Genomic DNA, 18,252 nt, shown 5'->3' with positions numbered 1-18,252 from the left:
CTATCTCAGTTTACCTAATAAAACCGGAAGTCCAACAGAGTGGAATTTCAGTTGCTTCCAAAGTGGATGGGGTTGGGGGATTGGCCTTGCATAGCATGTGCAAGACCCTTAAGGTTGATTCCCAACACTAAGCAAAAAATGAAATAAAAATTGGAGAATTAAAAAACAAAACAAAACAAAGCCTGGTGTGGTGGTGCATGCCTTTAATCCCAGCACTCAGAAGCCAGAGGCAGGTGGATTGCTTGTGAGTTCTAGGCCAGCCTGGTCTACAGAGTGAGTTCTAGGATAGCCAGGGCTACACAGAGAAACCCTGTCTCAAAAAAAAAAAAAATCAAACCAAACCAAACAACCCTGACATTATTGGTTGCCTGTGTAGACTGCCCTGACTATTCCAGGCAGGCACAGGAATGAAAATTCACCATGTAACCTTTTCAACATTGTGCCAGGGACAACTGGCACTCATCATAAAATTTAAAAAGCGCAAACAATAAAATAAAAGCCAGGCCCAGTTGCTGTCTATCTACAAAAGCCATGGCGTGTCTCTCTAAAGTCATCCACTCCTATTTTGCCAGCCTCTTTCATTTTTAATGAGTCTCACAGAGCCCAGGCTAGCCTCAAATCCAGGGAAGCCAAGGATGACCTTGACCTCCTGATCCTCCTGCCTCCACCTACAAAGTGCTGGGATTGCAGGCCTGTACCACCACACTTAGCTCTTAGGAAAGCCATCTAAATAGGCTGTGGATTTATGAAGAGAGACAGTAAACTCCTTCACCAGCAAGGGCGATTAGGAGACAATGAAAGCTGCTGGTGCTGTATAGCTGAAGCCAGGCTTCTCTGCAGAAGGGCAACAGCTCTCCAGAAATTCCAATGTGATGACTGAGCAGAGGCTGAGAGGAGGGAAGGCTCAGGCCTGGGTGGTTTTACCACCCCTAATCCCACAGGGACTAAGGGCAGGGGAGAGCGGAGCCAAGAGAGGCCTCTGCCAGTCCAGGCTTCTTGGTGAGGTTGGAGAGGGGGATACTTCCCAGAGGGGTACAGTGACCTGACCACTGAAGAGGATAGGATACCACAAAAGCCTTCAGGCCTAGTTGACCAGGTTTCCAGGGGGTTAACCTGGTGCTCGGTTTAGTTGCTTTGGCAATGGCTGACCTTATTCCCCATAGCACTATGGGAAGTGCCAGGGTAGCCTGTGTGCCTGTGTTCTCCTGACATTTGAGTGGTTTCTGTTTTAAGAACCCCCAACTCAGCCACAATAGTCCTCAGGGCCTCAGCCAGAGTTTTGCCTTTTGTTTTTTGTTTTTTGTTTTTGTTTTTGTTTGTGTCTGAAGTTTAGGAAGGAGTTTTGGGGTGAGCTCCCTCAAGTTTAAGGGGCAGTCTGTGGGATGGGGAAGCCTCCTTCTCCACGGAGACATTAGAGGTGGCCTGGGGAGGGGGAGGTGCTGTTTACTGGACAAATTCAGGAGTATTCAAGGCACAGAGAAGTGATGTTTGGACCCTTCCCAGTCCGTTGTCGCCCGCCCCCTCCCCCGCATCTGTTCTCGGGAGCAGAGTGCCAAGGTGAAGTTCAACAACATACTAGACATTCTCCCTCCCGCCGTCCTTCTTTGTGTCCCCTCTGTCTTTATGTGCGTATATGTTCGGTTCATGTGGCGACAGTGCTTGCACGTCACCTCTAAGAATGAAAGTGATTAGCACAGAGGGCGTGAAGATAAGTGTGCTGCAGCCAGAGCCGGGACACCTTGCCCTTCATAGTCTGGCTTTGGCTCTCCAGTTAGGTGACCTTGGGCAGACCACTTAACGCCCATGTTTCTTCTCCAGATGGTGAGTTGGTGGGGGGGGGGAGGGGACTCCATTCTAGTCCCTGGGGGATTGACTGTGGCTGTAGAGCTGGATGCAGGGTGGCTCTGAAGACAGGAAGGGTTTGGGTTCAGCTTTAATGGTCGCACCCACCTTGGGTTAAATGGCTGCCTGCTTTCCTTTAGGACTGCTTCCTCTTGTCTACAACTCTCTCTGAGTGCTTCAGAGTGGTTATTTTATTCTCTTTATCGTAACAGCAGATGCCCAGCACATACAGTTCATGTATGAGCAATAGATAGAAACCAGTATATTGCATCACCCCTAGTTCCTCCACATGTGGCTGACTATTTGGTCCAGCACTGGCTACCTGCACAGGGGCAGGTGGCAGAGGACACAAAGTTTTAACGTGCACGGGAAAAAGTATGATTTTTTTAAAAACCAAATTTGTTGTAATTTTGTCCTTTTTTTTAAATAAAAAAGATTTATTTATTTATTATTACTCATACAGTGCTCTGCCTGTATACCTCCAGGTCAGAAGAGGGCATCAGATCACATTATAGATGGCTGTGAGTCCCCATGTGGTTGCTGGGAATTGAACTCAGGACCTCTGGAAGAGCAGTCAGTGCTCTTAACCTCTGAGCCATCTCTCCAGCCCCATAATTTTGTCTTTAAATATATATATTTATTTACACTGGGCATAAATATTTATTAACGCACACCTTTAATCCCAGCACTTGGGAAGGCAGAGGCAGGCAGATCTCTGTGAGTTCAAGGCCAGCCTGGTCTACAAAGTGAGTTCAAGACGGCCAGGGCTACACAGAGAACCCTGTTTCAAAAAACAAAAAAAAATTTTTTTTTAAATTTATGTATTTTATATATGGGGTAATATGCAATTTATTTATATTTGGTGTGTGTGTGTGTGAATATACATGCATACAGATGCACAGGCTCATGTGTGAGGGTCAGAAACAACCTGTTGGTTCTGTCCTTCCACCAAGTAGGTTTCAAACTCATCTCCGTGGCAGCATTGTCTCACTATGTAGCCCAGACTAGCCTTGAACTCTTGCCTTTCCCACCTCCAGTCTTCAGAGTGCTAGGATTAAAGGTCTGTGCCACAAGGTCAGGCTGAAGGTAAGTGCCCAGTTTGACTGAAGTCTGAAAGCAGTCCTTGTTAGTGTACCACCCTCATGACTGTGCTGTATGAGACTGGAGGGACATACCTGTGTTCTGTGGGCCCGGAAGGACTCTCACGCCATCTTAAAAACCTCCCATTCAGGCAAATCACAAAGGAGGAACCGTGTGTTTCAATGAGCTCGTTCAGGACTAAAACACTGGCTTTCAAGGCTTTTGAACTGAAACCTCAGCCCAGATTCATATAACTGAAACAGAAGTCTTAGGAACCCCGTTATGTATCCTTACAGTACATTTGGCTCTCTGGTATTTTCTGTTTTATACAGTACTGCTCTATGGAGAAAGGAGAAGAAGGAGGACAAATGTTTGCCTGACTCATTAAGTAGATTTGCAACCTTCAGTTTGAAAAATAACTCCTAGCAGGAGATAGCAGGAGATAGGATTTTGATCATTAGTGTATATCTGACCTGCCTTAGACGTATGGAAGCAGCTTGCCAGGCTCTGCCTTGGAGTTATTCAGGTGACCTTGACCTAGACCAAAGATTTGCATATCACAGAGTTCTGAGATGCTGGTGGTGGCGGCGGTGGCCTGGCAACACTTTTGAGACGTTTTGTTAAGTAGCTAAGGTTGGCTTGGACCTCACTATATGAACATAGCCTAGGTTGATCTCCAACTTGGGCTTGCAGTTGTGTGTCACCATGTCCAGCTTTCTCTTGGGCTCTTTTCAACCAGCAGGCTCCCTTGGGTTTGTTTTATGAACAGCTGAGAATGGATGATGGCTAGCCAGCACAGGAGGAAAAGATGATCTCAGACTGTCAAGGTGGCCCCGGGTGGCTGTACCAGGTTATCTTTGAGCATCTTGAACACTGCCCTCATAAAATCTAGCTCACACCATTTATACAGAGTGTGAAATGTTGAAAGCTGAAAGCAAAGGGACACTTGTGCCCGGGGCCTGGCTGAATGGCCTGCCTCTCGAATCCCCCAACCCACACAACATAAAACCCTCTGAAAACATTTCTAGAGGCTATGAAAGGCACCATTTACCCAGTGATTTCACATTTCTATTTTTCTAGGGGGAGATGGGAGGTCAGGCGTGACTACCCAGTGGGTGGTGCTCCCTCTGGCTCTACCGGGGTCTGCTGGGGTTCACTGGCCATCCGTGGCTTTCCAGTTTTACCTAGAGAGCTTTTTCTGGCACTGCAGCCAGTCCACTTCCTAGACAGGCTTGCGGGACACTTGGCCCCCACACTGGTTGTCCAGAGTAATCTTAGGTCCCCTGAGCCCCCTCCCTAGCCTTGTTCCCTAAGCTAGCAGCCAGCTCAGCTGGGAGCAGCTCTGCTAGGAGGAGCGTGTTCTGTGGGCACAGAGCCTCCTCTGTTCCAGTAACAATGGCCTCTTGATGGCTAGATTGGGTCCCCTCACTCCTATTGGACTTCAGGGAGGAGAAAAGATGCCAGCCCTGCCCCCACCCCCAGGCAGGCAATGCTGGGTGTGAGGGTAATTCAGAGACCTTAGTCTTTGTCTGCCCACAGGACCTCTTTCTTCTTTCTTTCTTTCTTCTTTCTTCTCTAGGCGCTGCCTCCTCCCATCCATCTCAGGGACCCTCTTGGGGGTGGGGGTAAGGAGGGAGCTCCAGGAATGCTTCCCTTCACTCACCGCCAGTATTCATTGAACAGACCTCTGAGCCCCGAGGTTTGGTGTGGGATAACGGGAAGAGCTGCCCCATAAATGTAGAGCTTTTTACAGTTAGCCTACTTTGATAGCCCCACAGGCTCTAAGGAGCTAATGCCAAGCCCCTCCTCACCGTGGATCTTCAGAGCACTGATAGTTTTAGGCTTTGCCATCTAAGGGAGTCTTCCTGGGCCTTCGTGGCCGACACTGGGCTAAGCATGTCCCCATAGTACCTCCACTTAAAGAGGCAGGTGTTTGTGGAAGGCCCGTATCGGAACTTCTGTAGATGTGTTACCTTATGTGGTAGACAAAAAAAAAAAAAAAAAATTGTGAATGTCTGTAGGGGAATTTTAATTCAGAACATGGTTGCTCTGGCAAGAGATCACATCCAAAGACCTTCTAGGTCTGTGTGATCGGACTGGAATGCAAACAGGCCTTTAGTCCCATGAGACAGAGGCAAGCAGATCTCTGAGTTCAAGACCAGCCTGAGCTTAGGCTGAGTTAGTATAGAGCAAGTGTCAGGTAAAGAAACTCTTAGGTTCCATGTCTTTAAGCTCAGCCGTACTCAGGAGACAGAGGCAGGTGGATCTCTGAGCTCTGTTTGGGCAGTTCCGTTGAGACAGTGAGCTGAGAGGCAGTGCCACAGAGTTCGTTTGTTTATGAGTTTAGTGCGGTCAGCAGAGGCAGTCGAAGCCAGAGAACAGCACAGAGACAGAGAGGAGGCAGTTTTACCAGGACAGGTTGCAGAGAAAGAGAACAATCTAGACACGGGCGAAGACAGAACTGCTAGAGAACAAGAAGAAGGCAGAATATTAGGGCGGATTGCTAAAGTTAGTTTGGAGCCCAGCAGAGCAATAGAGTCACAAGGGTCCTTATAAAAGGGAGGCAGAGGGAGACTTAGCTGCAGAAGACACTCAAAACCATGCGTCAAACCCAGGTATGTGTGTGTGCAAAGCAAGCACTCTATCAATTCTGCTCAGGTCCAGCTTGGAGCTGATTTTGATTGACCCCTACGCCTACAGTCTTAGAAGTTTTCCAAGCACTTGGTCCTAGCTAGCACATGGAACACAACCCTATTCTTTCTGGCTTTTGTGTTTGGTCAGACAGAGACGCAGCACTAAGGCAAATATCATGGTGCTTGCTTGGAATCCCAGCACTGGGGAAGCTGAGGCAGAAAGACTTCTGGGAGTTCAGATCCAGACTTAATAGTAAGACTCTGAACCAAAAGAAGGAAGAAACGGAAGGAGGGAAAGATGAGCGCTTCCTGTCAGTGTAGCCTTGCTGGTGAGCTGGTGTGTGGCAGGCAGGAATTGGCAGCTTCTGCCATCTCCGAGATGTCCTGAGATAATGGGGTTTGATGCTCTCAGCTAGCAGCTCTAGGTCTTTACTAAGCCTAGGTTACAATTATTTAAGGATCTAATCATCTAAGAATTATCGGCCCTTGGTGCCCAGATCAATATAGGAGGAGGGACTTGACCATCATGGTTTTTTTTTTTAATTTCCCCAGATGATTCTTACATGTGAACAAGGAGTGAAAGCCAGAATTTCAGAGCACAACAATGGTGCTTCTCCTCCACCTGTGCAGACATCACCAATCAATTGCAGTTCCTTTCTCCTAGTGAGTTATACCTATTCAAATTCATCACTACAAGAAGCCTTTTCCAGCTGGGCAATGGTGGCTCATGCCTTTAACTCTAGCACTTGGGAGGCAGAGGCAGGTGGATCGCTGTGAGCTCGAGGCCTGGTCTACAAAGCGAGTCCAGGACAGTCAAGGCTACACAGAGAAACCCTGTCTTGACAACAAGAACAACAACAACAACCACAACAAAAGAAAAAAGAAAAAGAAAATCAAAGAAAGAAAGAAACCTTTTCCAACCAATCAGCCTCAGTGGGGAGTTGAAATGAACTTGCCCTCCTAGCTGAGACACTTTAAACTGTCTGCCTAGAGCCATGTGTATGTCCAGACATATCTGGACCAAATAATGGTATAAATAATAACATCAAGCCTTGACCAGAAATAACTGCCACAGCTATATAAGGATTGTTTGGACTGGTTAGGAATAGTCAACTAGCATCCCTCTCCTGCAGCAAATTGCTGCCCAGCTGGGAAAAATACACTGAAGAATGCAAGCCAATGGTGCCATAGGACAGACAGGCTCTAAAAGGCCTCTTTCTCCTTTTTAATTAGTCAGGATTTCCATGGACCGGTGCTACCAGCATCTAGGTTAGGACTTCCCACCTCAGTTAGCACAAACTGGAAAAATCCTTGACAGACATGGTGATTCTAAACCCCTCAAGTTGTCAATCAAAATTAACCTTCACAGCATTCTCCTCAGAATCCTATAACAGAGCTGTCTCTGTGGATGTGAAGAACGAAAAAGGCAGAGCTGTGTGCACAAGGAAGAGCAGCCCATGTCCTCCTCCCTCCACGCATCTCCCAGGCATAAGCACATTTCTGGTTGGAAGGCTGCTAAATGAGGAAAACTGTGAGAAATTTGGGAGACAACAAAGCAAGACGTTAGAGAGGGCGTTAATGTGAAGGTGTGAGTGAGCCTGCCAGTCACATGTGTTCCTCCCTCCCTCCCTCCCTCTCTCCCTCCCTTCTTCCTTCCTTGCTTTCTTTTTGAGACAGGGTTTCTCTGTGTAGCTCTGGCTGTCCTGAAACTTGCCCTGTAGACCAGGCTGACTTTGAACTCAGAGATCCGCCTGCACACTGCCTCCCCAGTGGTGGGATCAAGGGCCGGCACCGCCAACGCCTGGCCACATGTAATCCTTATTGTCACCTGTATGAGTGTGGTTGCAAGTTAATTCTTACAATTGGGATTTCTGAGCCAGAGAGTATATTAGTCTGTTGGGGCAGCTAACACACTGTCATTGCCTGGGAGATTTACAAATAACAGAAAGTCATCCAACATGGTTCTGGAGGTTGGAAAATTTTAAATCAGAGTGCCAGCACATTCAGTGTCTAATAAAAGGTCCGTTCTCCACTTCCAAGCTGAAACCTCCATGACATGTCCTCACAGGGTGGAAGGGATGACTAAGTTCCCTCACACCTCTTTGAAAAGGACACTAATTCTATTCGCAAGGACTCTGCCTTCTTCACCTAGCCACTCTAAGTCGCTCTCTGAAGGTGTTACCTGTCACACCAGCACACCAGAAGTTCAACTTTAACATAAAAACATTTGGAAGGGCACCAACATTTAAGCTACAGCAAAGAGTATATACATTCTAAACTGTGGCATTCAAGATCAGCTTGAACTATATAGTAAGACACTGCCTCTCAAGAAATAATAGGGGTTGGGGGTGTAGCTCAGTTGTAGAGTGTTTGCCTAGCATGCACGGAGCCCTGGATTCAGTACCCAGTGCAGTGGTTTGATTGAGTATGACCGCCGTGGGCTCATATATTTGGATGGGTTGCCTACAGTTGGTGGAACTACTTGGGAAGAATTAGGAGGTGTGGTCTTGTTAGAGGAGGTGTGCCATTCCCAGGTAGACTCTGTTGGCCTCTAGCTTTTGGATAAAATGTAAGTTCTCAGGTACTGTTCCATGCCATGCCTACCTGCCTGCTGCCGTGCTTCCTGCCATAACGATTATGGACTCACCTTCTGAAACTGTAAGCAACCCCCAATTAAGTGCTTTCTTTTATAAATTGCCTTGGCCACTATGTCTCCTTACAACGATAAAAAAGTACTTAAGATACCCAGCACAACAAACTGATAAAATTGGGTATGGTACCTCACAGTTGGAATCCCAGCACTCAGGAGGTAGATGGAGGCGAGAGGATCAGAAGTTCAAGGCCATCCTTAACTATATCCCTAACTTTAAGCCAGCTTGCCTGGAACGCATACATGAGACCCTGGCTAACAATAATAACATTAATATAAATTACAATGTTTTGGCCAAACACTCCTTCAAAAAGGATAACTCATCAGTATTGTATTTCTTTTTCTTTTTCTTTTTCCCCCCAGACAGAGTTTCTCTGTGTAGCCCTGGCTGTCTTGGAACTTGCTCTGTAGACTGGGCTGGCCTAGAACTTACAGAGATCCATCTGCCTCCGTCTCTCCACTGCTGAGATTAAAGGTGTTTGCCACCACACTCAGCTCAGAGAATCCTCTGTATTACCTAGGAGAGGGACAGGGTCTGGTGCCAAAACAATCAGATCCCAAATCTAAGTACCTCAATCCAGCAAAAACTTGTTTTTCTCACACATCACATTGGCTCTCCTGCAGTAGCGTGAATCTAGCTGCCTCTACCCTGAACTAAGCCCATCTGAACATGTGGCCACCCATTCAACACGGCATCTGGGGAGTGTGTGGAATCACTTTAAGGACGGACCTTGAAGTGGCTTGCATCACTTTCACCCACATCCCACAGACCAGAGCTAGCCACGTGGTCTTCACCTCCCTGCCAGCAAGACAGGGCCATGGTGAGGAGCACACAGGCGCTGGGTGAAGGCTGTAGAGGTGGCAGCGTGCTTCCCAGAATTTTACTCCCACATCATACTCCAGTGCCCCGGCCTGCGGGGTTCGACTAAAACTCGGGAGGAAGTTCACCTGTTGAAAATGCAAGACACAAAGAAGGAGAGCAAGTCGGATTGATCAAGCTCTCAAACTTTATTAGTCAGGCAGCAGCTTTTATAAGTCAGAAGGCAGGGAAGCATATTGCTATAGCAACCCAGCTGCAGGCTTTTCTTAAAACACAGGGAATTCCAGGCAGGGTCATGAGGTCCTGCCACACAGGGTATCTGGCTCCATCTTTGTCTAGTCTAACTGCTACACCACAACAGGGTTGCTCCATCTCTGTCTGTCTTTAGTCTAACTGCTGACCCACAACAAGGCCAGCTAGTTTCTGGTGAAAGGCAAGCTCTGGGAAAGACAGAGACTTAAAGGTGCAGACTTGGACAAGATGGCTGGACATTGGCCATATGGCCTATCATCCCCAACATTCCAGGATGTCTTGGTCTTTGCTGACTATGTGGCCAGTCTTGGTTGTCAACTTGACTACATCTGGAATTAACTGAAACCCACGTGGCTGGGTACACCTGTAAAGGATTTGTCTTAGTTAAAATCATTTGAAGTGGGAAGATTTTTTTTTCCAAGACAGGGTTTCTCTGTTACAGAGCCCTGGCTGTCCTGGACTCACTTTGTAGACCAGACTGGCCTAGAACTCACAGAGATCTGCCTGCCTCTGCCTCCCGAGTGCTGAGATTAAAGACATGCACCACCACGCCCGGCAGGAAAGACCCCACCTTTGATCTGAGCTGCACCTTCTGGGGGCAGCCTGTATAAGGGACTTGGAGGAAGGAAGTTTTTGCTTTCTACCTGCTTGCCCTCACTCTCACTGACAAGTCCACTCCTTCACTGGCACTAGAGCCCACGTCTTCAGGATTCCAGTGTAGACTGAAGAACCAGCTGAGACGTCCAGCCTCGTGGACTGAACAGCTACTGGATCCTTGGCCTTTTCATTGGTAGACAGGCATTGCTGGGCTAGCTGGACCACAGCTTGCCCAAGTGTGGCTCCTGTGCTTTCTCTAGCAGCTGCACACCGCTGTTCCCTGCTTTAATATTTAGAGCAGATTGTCTTCATGACCAGGACACACCCCAGTGGCTTTGCCCCCAAATTTGCCCCAAACCCAAATATCCATTTGTGGCAAGGCCTCAAGACTTCTAAAAAAAAAAATGTTGGCTGTTATTCATCAAAGCACATAAAGGCATGTGAGTAGCGATGCAAAATTAGACGTGTCGAGATCTTTGCCAGCTGTTCTGTGGCCTGGCTTGGCAGCAGGCTTCCCTGATGTTCCGAGGCACTGTCTTGCTCCACATCCTCCCTCCCCCAGAGATGCATGCACCAAGTGAGAGGAGGAAGTGAATAAGGAGAAGGAGAAAGATAAAGTGCCCACTGGTGTTCTGTCCCAACTTTTACAAACTTCTGGGCTTTTACCTTTCTTAACCTTGAGGTTCATATGACTGTGGGAACCTTACTGGCTTAAAGGCTTGGAGCTAGTGTGCAGGGTGTGTGTTCTTGGATGGCAAGTTTGCATACAGGAGCAAGAGGACAATTGGAATTGGGTCTGGTGTCACAGCATGGGATCCCCCAGCAAGATGCCAAGCTAAAGGATGGCAAAGTTTTGTTTGCTGACCAGAAGGAATTGTCTAAAGCTGGAAGAGCAAATGGACTGTGCCTTCCAGGTCACCTTTAGTGGACTGGCTTTGCACCCAGAAGACAGCAAGCAAGAGTAAGAACCCTAAAGCACACGCAGTGTCACTGCTGTGTGTGTGAGTGTGTCAGTCAGTCAGTCAGTCAGCCAGTCTGTCTGTCTGTCCGTGAGCTCATTATTTGCTTATATATAGGATCTGACCGTGTAGGCCTGGCTTGCCCTAAATTAGCAGGAATCCTCTTCCTGCCTCAGATGACATTTTACCATGACTCTTTTTGAAAAAATAAAAACAAAGCTAGTGGTGATGCGCACCTTTAGTCCCAGTAGTCAGGGAGGCAGAGGCAGGCGATCTCTGTGAGTTCCAGGCCAGCCTGGTCTACAGAGCAAGTTCCAGGCCAGCCAAGGCTACACAGAGAAATGCTGTCTTGAAAAGCAAACAAACAAACAAAGAAACAAAAACAAGCTAATCCCTGCATTTTTCATACCGCTCCTAGGATGTTCTTCCATGCCTTTTTAGGGAATGTGTGTGTGTGTGTGTGTGTGTGTGTGTGTGTGTGTGTGTGTGTGTCTGTGTCTGTGTCTCTGTGTGTGTGAAGGTATCAGAATTCCTGGAGCTGGAGTTACAGACAGTGATGAGCTGCCATGTGGGTTCTGAGAATTAAATCCGAGTCCTCTACATCCAGGGATCTTAACTGCTGCACCGTCTCGCCCTACCTTATCTGAAGTTTGAAAATTCTTCAAAGCGGTACAGTTGTCCGAATACTGACTCCCACGTGGTGGCACACACCTGTAATCCCAGCACATGGGAGGCAGAGGTGAGCGGATCTCTTGAGTTTGAAGCCAGCATGTTCTACAAAGAGAGTCCAGGACGTCGAGGCCTACATAGAGAAACCCTGCTTCAAAAAAAAAAAAAAAGTGTGAGAATGGTCACTTACAGCATTTCCGTAGCTGCCTCAGCATTTTGAGCCCCACGGGTGGCAGTCTGTCCCCTCTAGTGGGACATTTCATTGCTTTGCCTGGCCAGTGTCCAGGTCAGTCTTGAATGGAGGATACTGCTCCTCAGGCTGCCTGCTGTGTGGTTGAAGGCAGCCTGGGCACCAGTCACCATGCAATGCTGGCGAGCTAATGGCTGGTTGCTAGGGCTAGTAGGGTCTGGCAGGGGCCTTGCACTTCAGACAATTGTGACAGTCCAGTGGAGGCAGAGAAAGAATATTTCCCATGACTGTGCACAGGCCTGAAAGGGTGAGGGCTGCTTTGGGCTGAGTTTGCTATGGGCTGTTCCATAGCACCATCAGGCTAGCTCTCAGCTCCATAGTCCACCATGGCTCAGGCCCATACTCTTGTGAGTACATGGACACCTTAGCCTTGGACTGCTTCTGTCTTGGCTGTGGCTGGACATACCCAAGAAGTTGTTAATGGACTCATTCATTCATTTTGTTTGTTTAATTTTACATTTATTTAGTTAGTTATTGGTATGTATGTATGTCACGGGTTTGACCTGGTCATCTTGCCTCTACTTCCCAAGTGCTGAGATTATAGGCATACACTATACCTGAGGAAATATGTTCTTTTTAGAGCAGGAAGCTGGAGCCCTGGGATGCTAAGTTGCTGAGGTACTGGATGCTAGGTTGCTGAGGTACTGGGATGCTAGGTTGCTGAGGCACTGGGATGCTAGATTGCTGAGGTACTGGGGTGCTAGATTGCTGAGGTATTAGATGCTAGGTTGTTGAGGTGCTGGTATGCTGGCATACTGGATGGAATGCTGGATGCTGGGATGCTTCGATACCATGATACTGAGCCAGATCTGCCCTCACACCCTTGCTCCTTCCTTCTCTTCTCCCTTCACTTTGAGCAGATACTGTCCTGTCAGAACTAAAGCCATGATGATACTGGAGTGAGGTGGGGAGGGGTGTGCCCTTCCCAGGCCATCTCTAGGTGCCTCCATGTGAAACAGGGTCTAGCCAGAACAGATCAGTGCATGGACAAACCCAGCTTATCAGAAACAAGTAACCTTAACGTTTCTTTTCTCCATCCTGATTGACCAATGGGGTGGCAGAGTCCCAGGGAACAGCTTTCACAGAAGCTCGCTTCCAATTGAGCGACAAAGAGGGAACAGCCTTCTGCCCTCCTTCCCACAGTGGCTAGTCCCTCCCTCTCTGCCTGTGAAGCCCCTTTCCTCTTCTCCCCCCACCTCCCAGGAAAAGCTCCGTGTACAGGCATGTAACAGCTGAGGCTGTGTCTGCCATGCTCTGGGTCCCAGAGAGAGGGGAGTGGAGTCTTGGTGCCTGATGCAATGTCTGGCAAGGCACAGCTTCCCTCTCAGTCTTCTAGCTGGGACCCCCTCCAGAAGGACAGGGGCAGGGCTGGACTGCAATCCATCAGGGGCCTCAGTGGAAGAGCCTGGCTGGAGGCAATCCAAGTGGGAAGCCAGTTCTCCAGCGAGGCAGTTTGCCAAGTCATGGGAGAGGCCTGAGCAGAAAGACCCCTGAGCAGAGAGTAGGGAAGGAAGCTGGTGCCCTGTTTGGCGAGGCTCACCCCACCCCCATCAGCTGCCCCCTTCCCTTTCTGAACCACCAGTGGCCTCTGGGGACTTTCCCACCCTCCCTCTCATGGGAGCACAGCTGTTAGGAGCCTGAGCAGAAAGTCCTCAAGAAACTAGAAGTAGAGACCAAAGTGTGGCGTTTTGCCTTTGGTCAGCCTACCCTGCGTTCTAGCGCATACCCATTGCAGGTGTCCAGGGTGTCCCCTGTGGCTTACTCATGCATGGAACTAGTGAGCATCTTTCCCCTGGTCCTGCCTATCAACCCAGAATGCCTACACATTTTGCATTTGGGCTAAGTATTACGGGAAGGACATACATACATACAAACATACATACATACATACATACATACATACATACATACATACAATGTCCTCCCCTCCGCCCCTTAGCGACATCCACTACAGTGAAACTGGAATGTTGACTACACCCCAGAAAGATTTCAGAACAAGACCTCGTGGAACCGAACTAGGTTTATTATGTAGCGGTGAGAGGAAACATGTGAGTGCACACATTAAACCTAAGCACAGATGGTGGGAGAGAGACCTGGCTACCCTGGAACTAGCTCTGTAGACCAGACTGGCTTTGAACTCAGAGATCTACCTGCCTCTGCCTCCCCAGTGCTGGGATTAAAGGCATGCACCACCATGTCCAGCTGTTTTGTTTTTAACAATTTTCATTTGTTTAATGAAAAGAAATTGTAAGGTGTTAATGAAGTGCTTTGCTCGGATCTGTGGTGGACAAGAGTGTGGATATGGTTACAAAAGTGTGCAGCAACTATGTTTCATTTGTTGTTTATAACACCTTTGAGATGTCTTAGAAAAAATGAGTCTTGCACCTGTAGCAGTCTTTACTGATTTTGTCAGTCGCGTGACAAACTTAAACTAGATCCCATGGAGGAGGGGCTTCCCCCATTTCCCATATCCCCTTGGCTTTCCTGTCTCTCTATCCAGCCTCATCTGGAAAAACAAAGGCATTGTAGACATCCCGGTGAAAAAGAATGTTTGCATCCAGGAAAGAAATAAAGCGTATAAGAAAGGGAAAGTGATGGAGGTGGGCAAGGGAGAACTTGGAGCTCTGGATGCTAAGCAGAGAAGGAATAGGAAATTTTATTTATTTATTTATTTATTTATTTATTTATTTATTTATTTATTTATTTATGCTTCTCTGGGCCATATTGGAGAACGAAGAATGGTTTTGGAGCACACTTAAATCCAACAAACTCCGCTGAAGAGACCAGAAAGGATGCGCCCCCAGGTGGGGAGTAGTGGAAAGGGCTGGAGCCAGATGGCATCCACAGAGGCTGGGATGTGATGAGACGATGTGGCTCCCATCCCCAGGGCTTTGGAGGGCTTGTGTTCTCCTCTCAGATGCTCTTGGAAGCTTTTCAGCAGCTAGAGTCACTCTGAGTACTGGACTGGGGGGTCTGAGAAGCTCCCCACTTCTCAGGCTCGTCTATCCAGCTGGGTTCAGGTGCTTGTAGCGCCCCCGTGTGTTGGAGGCGGGAAGAGTTTAGGAAAGGACTGTGGACAGGGGATGAACTAGAAGATGTAGCTGGGCTGTTGGTCCAGAAGAGAGGCGTGAGATGCGTCCTTCTCCATCACCTAAGGAGAGAAAGCGAAGAAGAGCGCACCATCATGTGATCCCAGATGTAACTTCAGCAGAGAATGGCCAGAGGGCAGGACGGGAAGAGATGGGTTGTAAGAAGGCACAGTCAGTCCCCTTTCTCACCAGAGATAACTGAGGCCCCCTCCTAGGGTATCATTTAAGGAAAAAAATGGACATTGCAGAAGGAGGAGACTGAGATTCAAAGGCCAGGGGGATGTATGAGGCAGGAGGGCAATGTGATTGTCATGAGTTGTGACAACGTATCCCAGAGGGCGAGACTGGGATCTTCTCCCTCAGGTGATTCTCAACATTGCTAGGGCATGGTACACAGTGGCCCTCGACACATGGAACCTTCTGTGGAGGAAGTCAGTACCTCATCTTCTCTTACTGCTCCTGGTGTTTGTGCCCAGAAGGCAGAGAGCTGGTTCAGCTGGTAGAAGATGCTGTCCCATGATCAGCAGTGCCCAGGCACTGGCTTGAACATGGCATCTTTCACCACTGGCCATGACATTCTTAAAGGGTTGCCCTTCTATTGGCATCTTAGCATGGGAGACTGGGGGAAATGAGAGCCATGGAGTAGGGGATTCTGGGAAAGCCATCAAGGGAGGAGACAGCAGAGATTTCCCACCAGGCAAGGGACATAGGATGATTATGTGCTCACTGGAATGGAGGTAACAAAATTTCATCCATGTTACAACCCACTTCTTACACAGGGCACCCAGTGGGGCAAGTTCTGCCTGAGGCTTTGGTGAGTGAGTCCCAGCCTGTGTCCCCATCTCTCCCCCATCTTGACCCTGTGAACTCCTGGCTTTGGGGTCCTCTCACCAAACCCCCAGAACCCACATCCCTTCCTCTTTTGCCACCTGGCCCTTGGGCTTTCAAGGCTCCAGAGGGGACATCCTACCAGGGGACAGGTGAAGGAGCTGTCTGCCTATTTCACAGCAGTGTTGAGCTTGCCTTCTTCCTGGCAGTGCCAGAAGGCTGCTGGGAACCCTGCATTGCTGCGAGGGAGAGGAGATTGGACCAACAACTTCATACAAAAGCCACGAGAAGGAGTTGAGGGAGGAAGGGTCATCAGAGCAGCCCAACTCCTAAGCCTGACTGTTTCTGCTGTGCCTGGAGTTGAGCCTGGGGCTCCAGCATGCCGGGCGCTCATCTTGCTACTGGACTTCACTCCTTGTCCTCTTTTTTACGTTGTGTCTTTGAGACACAGGTTTTCTCAGTTGCCCCGGCAGGTCTTGAATTTGTAATCTTCCTGCCTCCGCCAGCTGAGGAGGTGGGAGTACAGATCAATGGCTATCAGATTCCATCAACTCACAAGTCTTGCCAAAGGTGTTTACTAGATTTAAGAGCAAAAGGATAGCTGGGCCATGGCCCCCACTCTACCTGTGCCTTGCGGGGGAAGGCCCCCACCTTTATACTGAACACTTACCATGTCCCAGATGCTAGGCAAGTGTTTTGCCACTGAGCTTCAATCCCCAGCCCACTTCAGCCTCTTTGTGCAACCCAGAGTCTCTCAAAAAACAAGACCAGGGCTGGAGAGATGGCTCAGAGGTTAAGAGCACTTGACTGCTCTTCCAGAGGTCCTGAGTTCAATTCCCAGCAACTACATGGTGGCTCACAACCATCTATAATGAGATCTGATGCCCTCTTCTGGTCTGCAGGTTACATGCAGGCAGAGCACTGTATACATAATAATAATAAATAAATATTTAAAAAAAAGAAAATAAAAGAAAAACAAGACCAATAAGCTAGGCCAGCACAGCATACTGATTTGTTGTTGTTGTTTTTTGTTTGTTTGTTTGTTTTAGCTAAAGATAACAGTGAACTTGTGAGCGTCCTGCCTCCAGCTCCTGAGGGCTGGCGTTACAGGTATGTGGTCACCACTTCCTGTTTCATGCAGTGCTAGGAACCAAACCTAGGGCCTTGTGCGTGTTAGATATATGTTCTACCAACTGAGCCACAGCCTCAGCACTGCATTGTGCTTTTATATGTAGCTCAGCAGGTCAGTTTACACTAGTATCACAACAAGTGACGCTGGTAGCTGTGATGCCATTAATCGATCAGGACTCTGCAGCTCTGTGGCTCCATTATAACGGCAGGGACCAGTGACTGCTTAGGCTCTCCTTTATCTAAATACCCTGTGTGGCGCTTGACTGTGCCTGCGTTTGATCTGTGGGGTCAACAGAGAAACTCAAGGAAACGGGGCTTGCCATTCATTCATTCATTCATTCATTCTCTCACTCATCGGGTCTCATTCTGGCCCAGCAGAACTCTAGCTAAAACTAACACTGAACTTTAAAAAAAAAAAAAAAAAAATATATATATATATATATATATATATATATATATATATATATATATATATTCCTGCCTCAGTTTCCTAGGTGCTGGGATTACAGGTCTGGACTGTTATGTCCTAGCTCCTTATTGGCATTTTGGGTCTCTTATTGCTGTTTGTTTTGATTGCTTTTAGTAGAAATCAAGCAAAATTTATTGGCTAGAGTAACAGCTACTGAAAGCAAAGCTCTTTATTTACCATGAGACTTTTCTTAGTGATTTATTTTATGCGTGCGAGTGTTCTGTGCGCCATATGCGTGCAGTGGCTGAGGAGGCAAAGAGGATATCAGATCCCTTGGGGCCAGAGTTAGACATGCACTGTGTAGCTGAAGCTGCTCGCAAACTCCTGCCCTTCCTTCCTGGCTCACCTCCAGAGTACTGGCCTGTGACCTTTAAATGACCTATTAAAGCAACCCCAACCGGGCCTGGCGGAGTACACCTGTAATCCCAGCTCTTAGGAGGCTGGGGCAGGTAGATAAAGAAGTCCAGGCCAGCCTGGACTACATAGAGAGGCCCTGTCTCATAGGAGAGGTTGAAGACACCTGAAGTCTTCAGTTTTGAGAGTGGGCCTGGGGTCTCTCCTCAGAAGTCGGTAGAAAGATGTCTCTGTTCCCTGTCTATAAACAAGGAACCCATAAGTACCTGTCTCTCCACAGGGTGAGGGGTTCTCCACCTGAAGAGGACAAGTTGGGTCCCAAGCCATGCCCTTGAGCTGAGTGCCTGCAGCCAGCCCGAGGAGCCCCATGGCACCCCCTCCCCCAATGGAGAAAGGACTCACTTTGCTTCCAGAATGCCGGGACTTTATACACAGCCTGAAGATTCGGGGCAAATACGCCCTGTTCCTGGCATTTGTGGTCATAGTTTTTGTCTTCATCGAAAAGGAAAATAAAATTGTATCCAGGTAAGGAACTCCTTTATCAAAGGCAAGGTGTCCGAGGACAGAGGTGACACTAGGATTTTCAGGGGGATCAAGAAGCAAGTCCCTTGTACAAGCTGTCACTAAGT

The 18,252-nt window shown here is 48.2% G+C and overlaps 1 protein-coding gene across 3 annotated transcripts in view; it reads left to right on the top strand.

The window, feature by feature from the left end:
• Positions 1-18,252, top strand: part of CHST3 (carbohydrate sulfotransferase 3) — a 36,759-nt gene that overhangs the window by 11,513 nt on the left and 6,994 nt on the right. For 2 of the 3 annotated variants that reach the window (XM_084754690.1, XM_084754689.1), the window contains 2 exons: positions 16,719-16,779; positions 17,904-18,148. In XM_084754690.1, coding sequence (XP_084610816.1) covers positions 17,991-18,148 — 158 coding nt within the window. In that variant the 5' untranslated portion in view covers positions 16,719-16,779; positions 17,904-17,990. The remainder of the gene's footprint in view (positions 1-16,718; positions 16,780-17,903; positions 18,149-18,252) is intronic. The other variant, XM_084754691.1, reaches the window with a different exon arrangement.

Source organism: Acomys minous, assembly GCF_964271855.1.
Source record: "Acomys minous genome assembly, chromosome: 13".
Classification (NCBI taxonomy): Eukaryota; Metazoa; Chordata; class Mammalia; order Rodentia; family Muridae; genus Acomys; species Acomys minous.
Note: the sequence above shows the minus strand (reverse complement) of the source record. Positions and strands in the feature narration are given on the sequence as shown.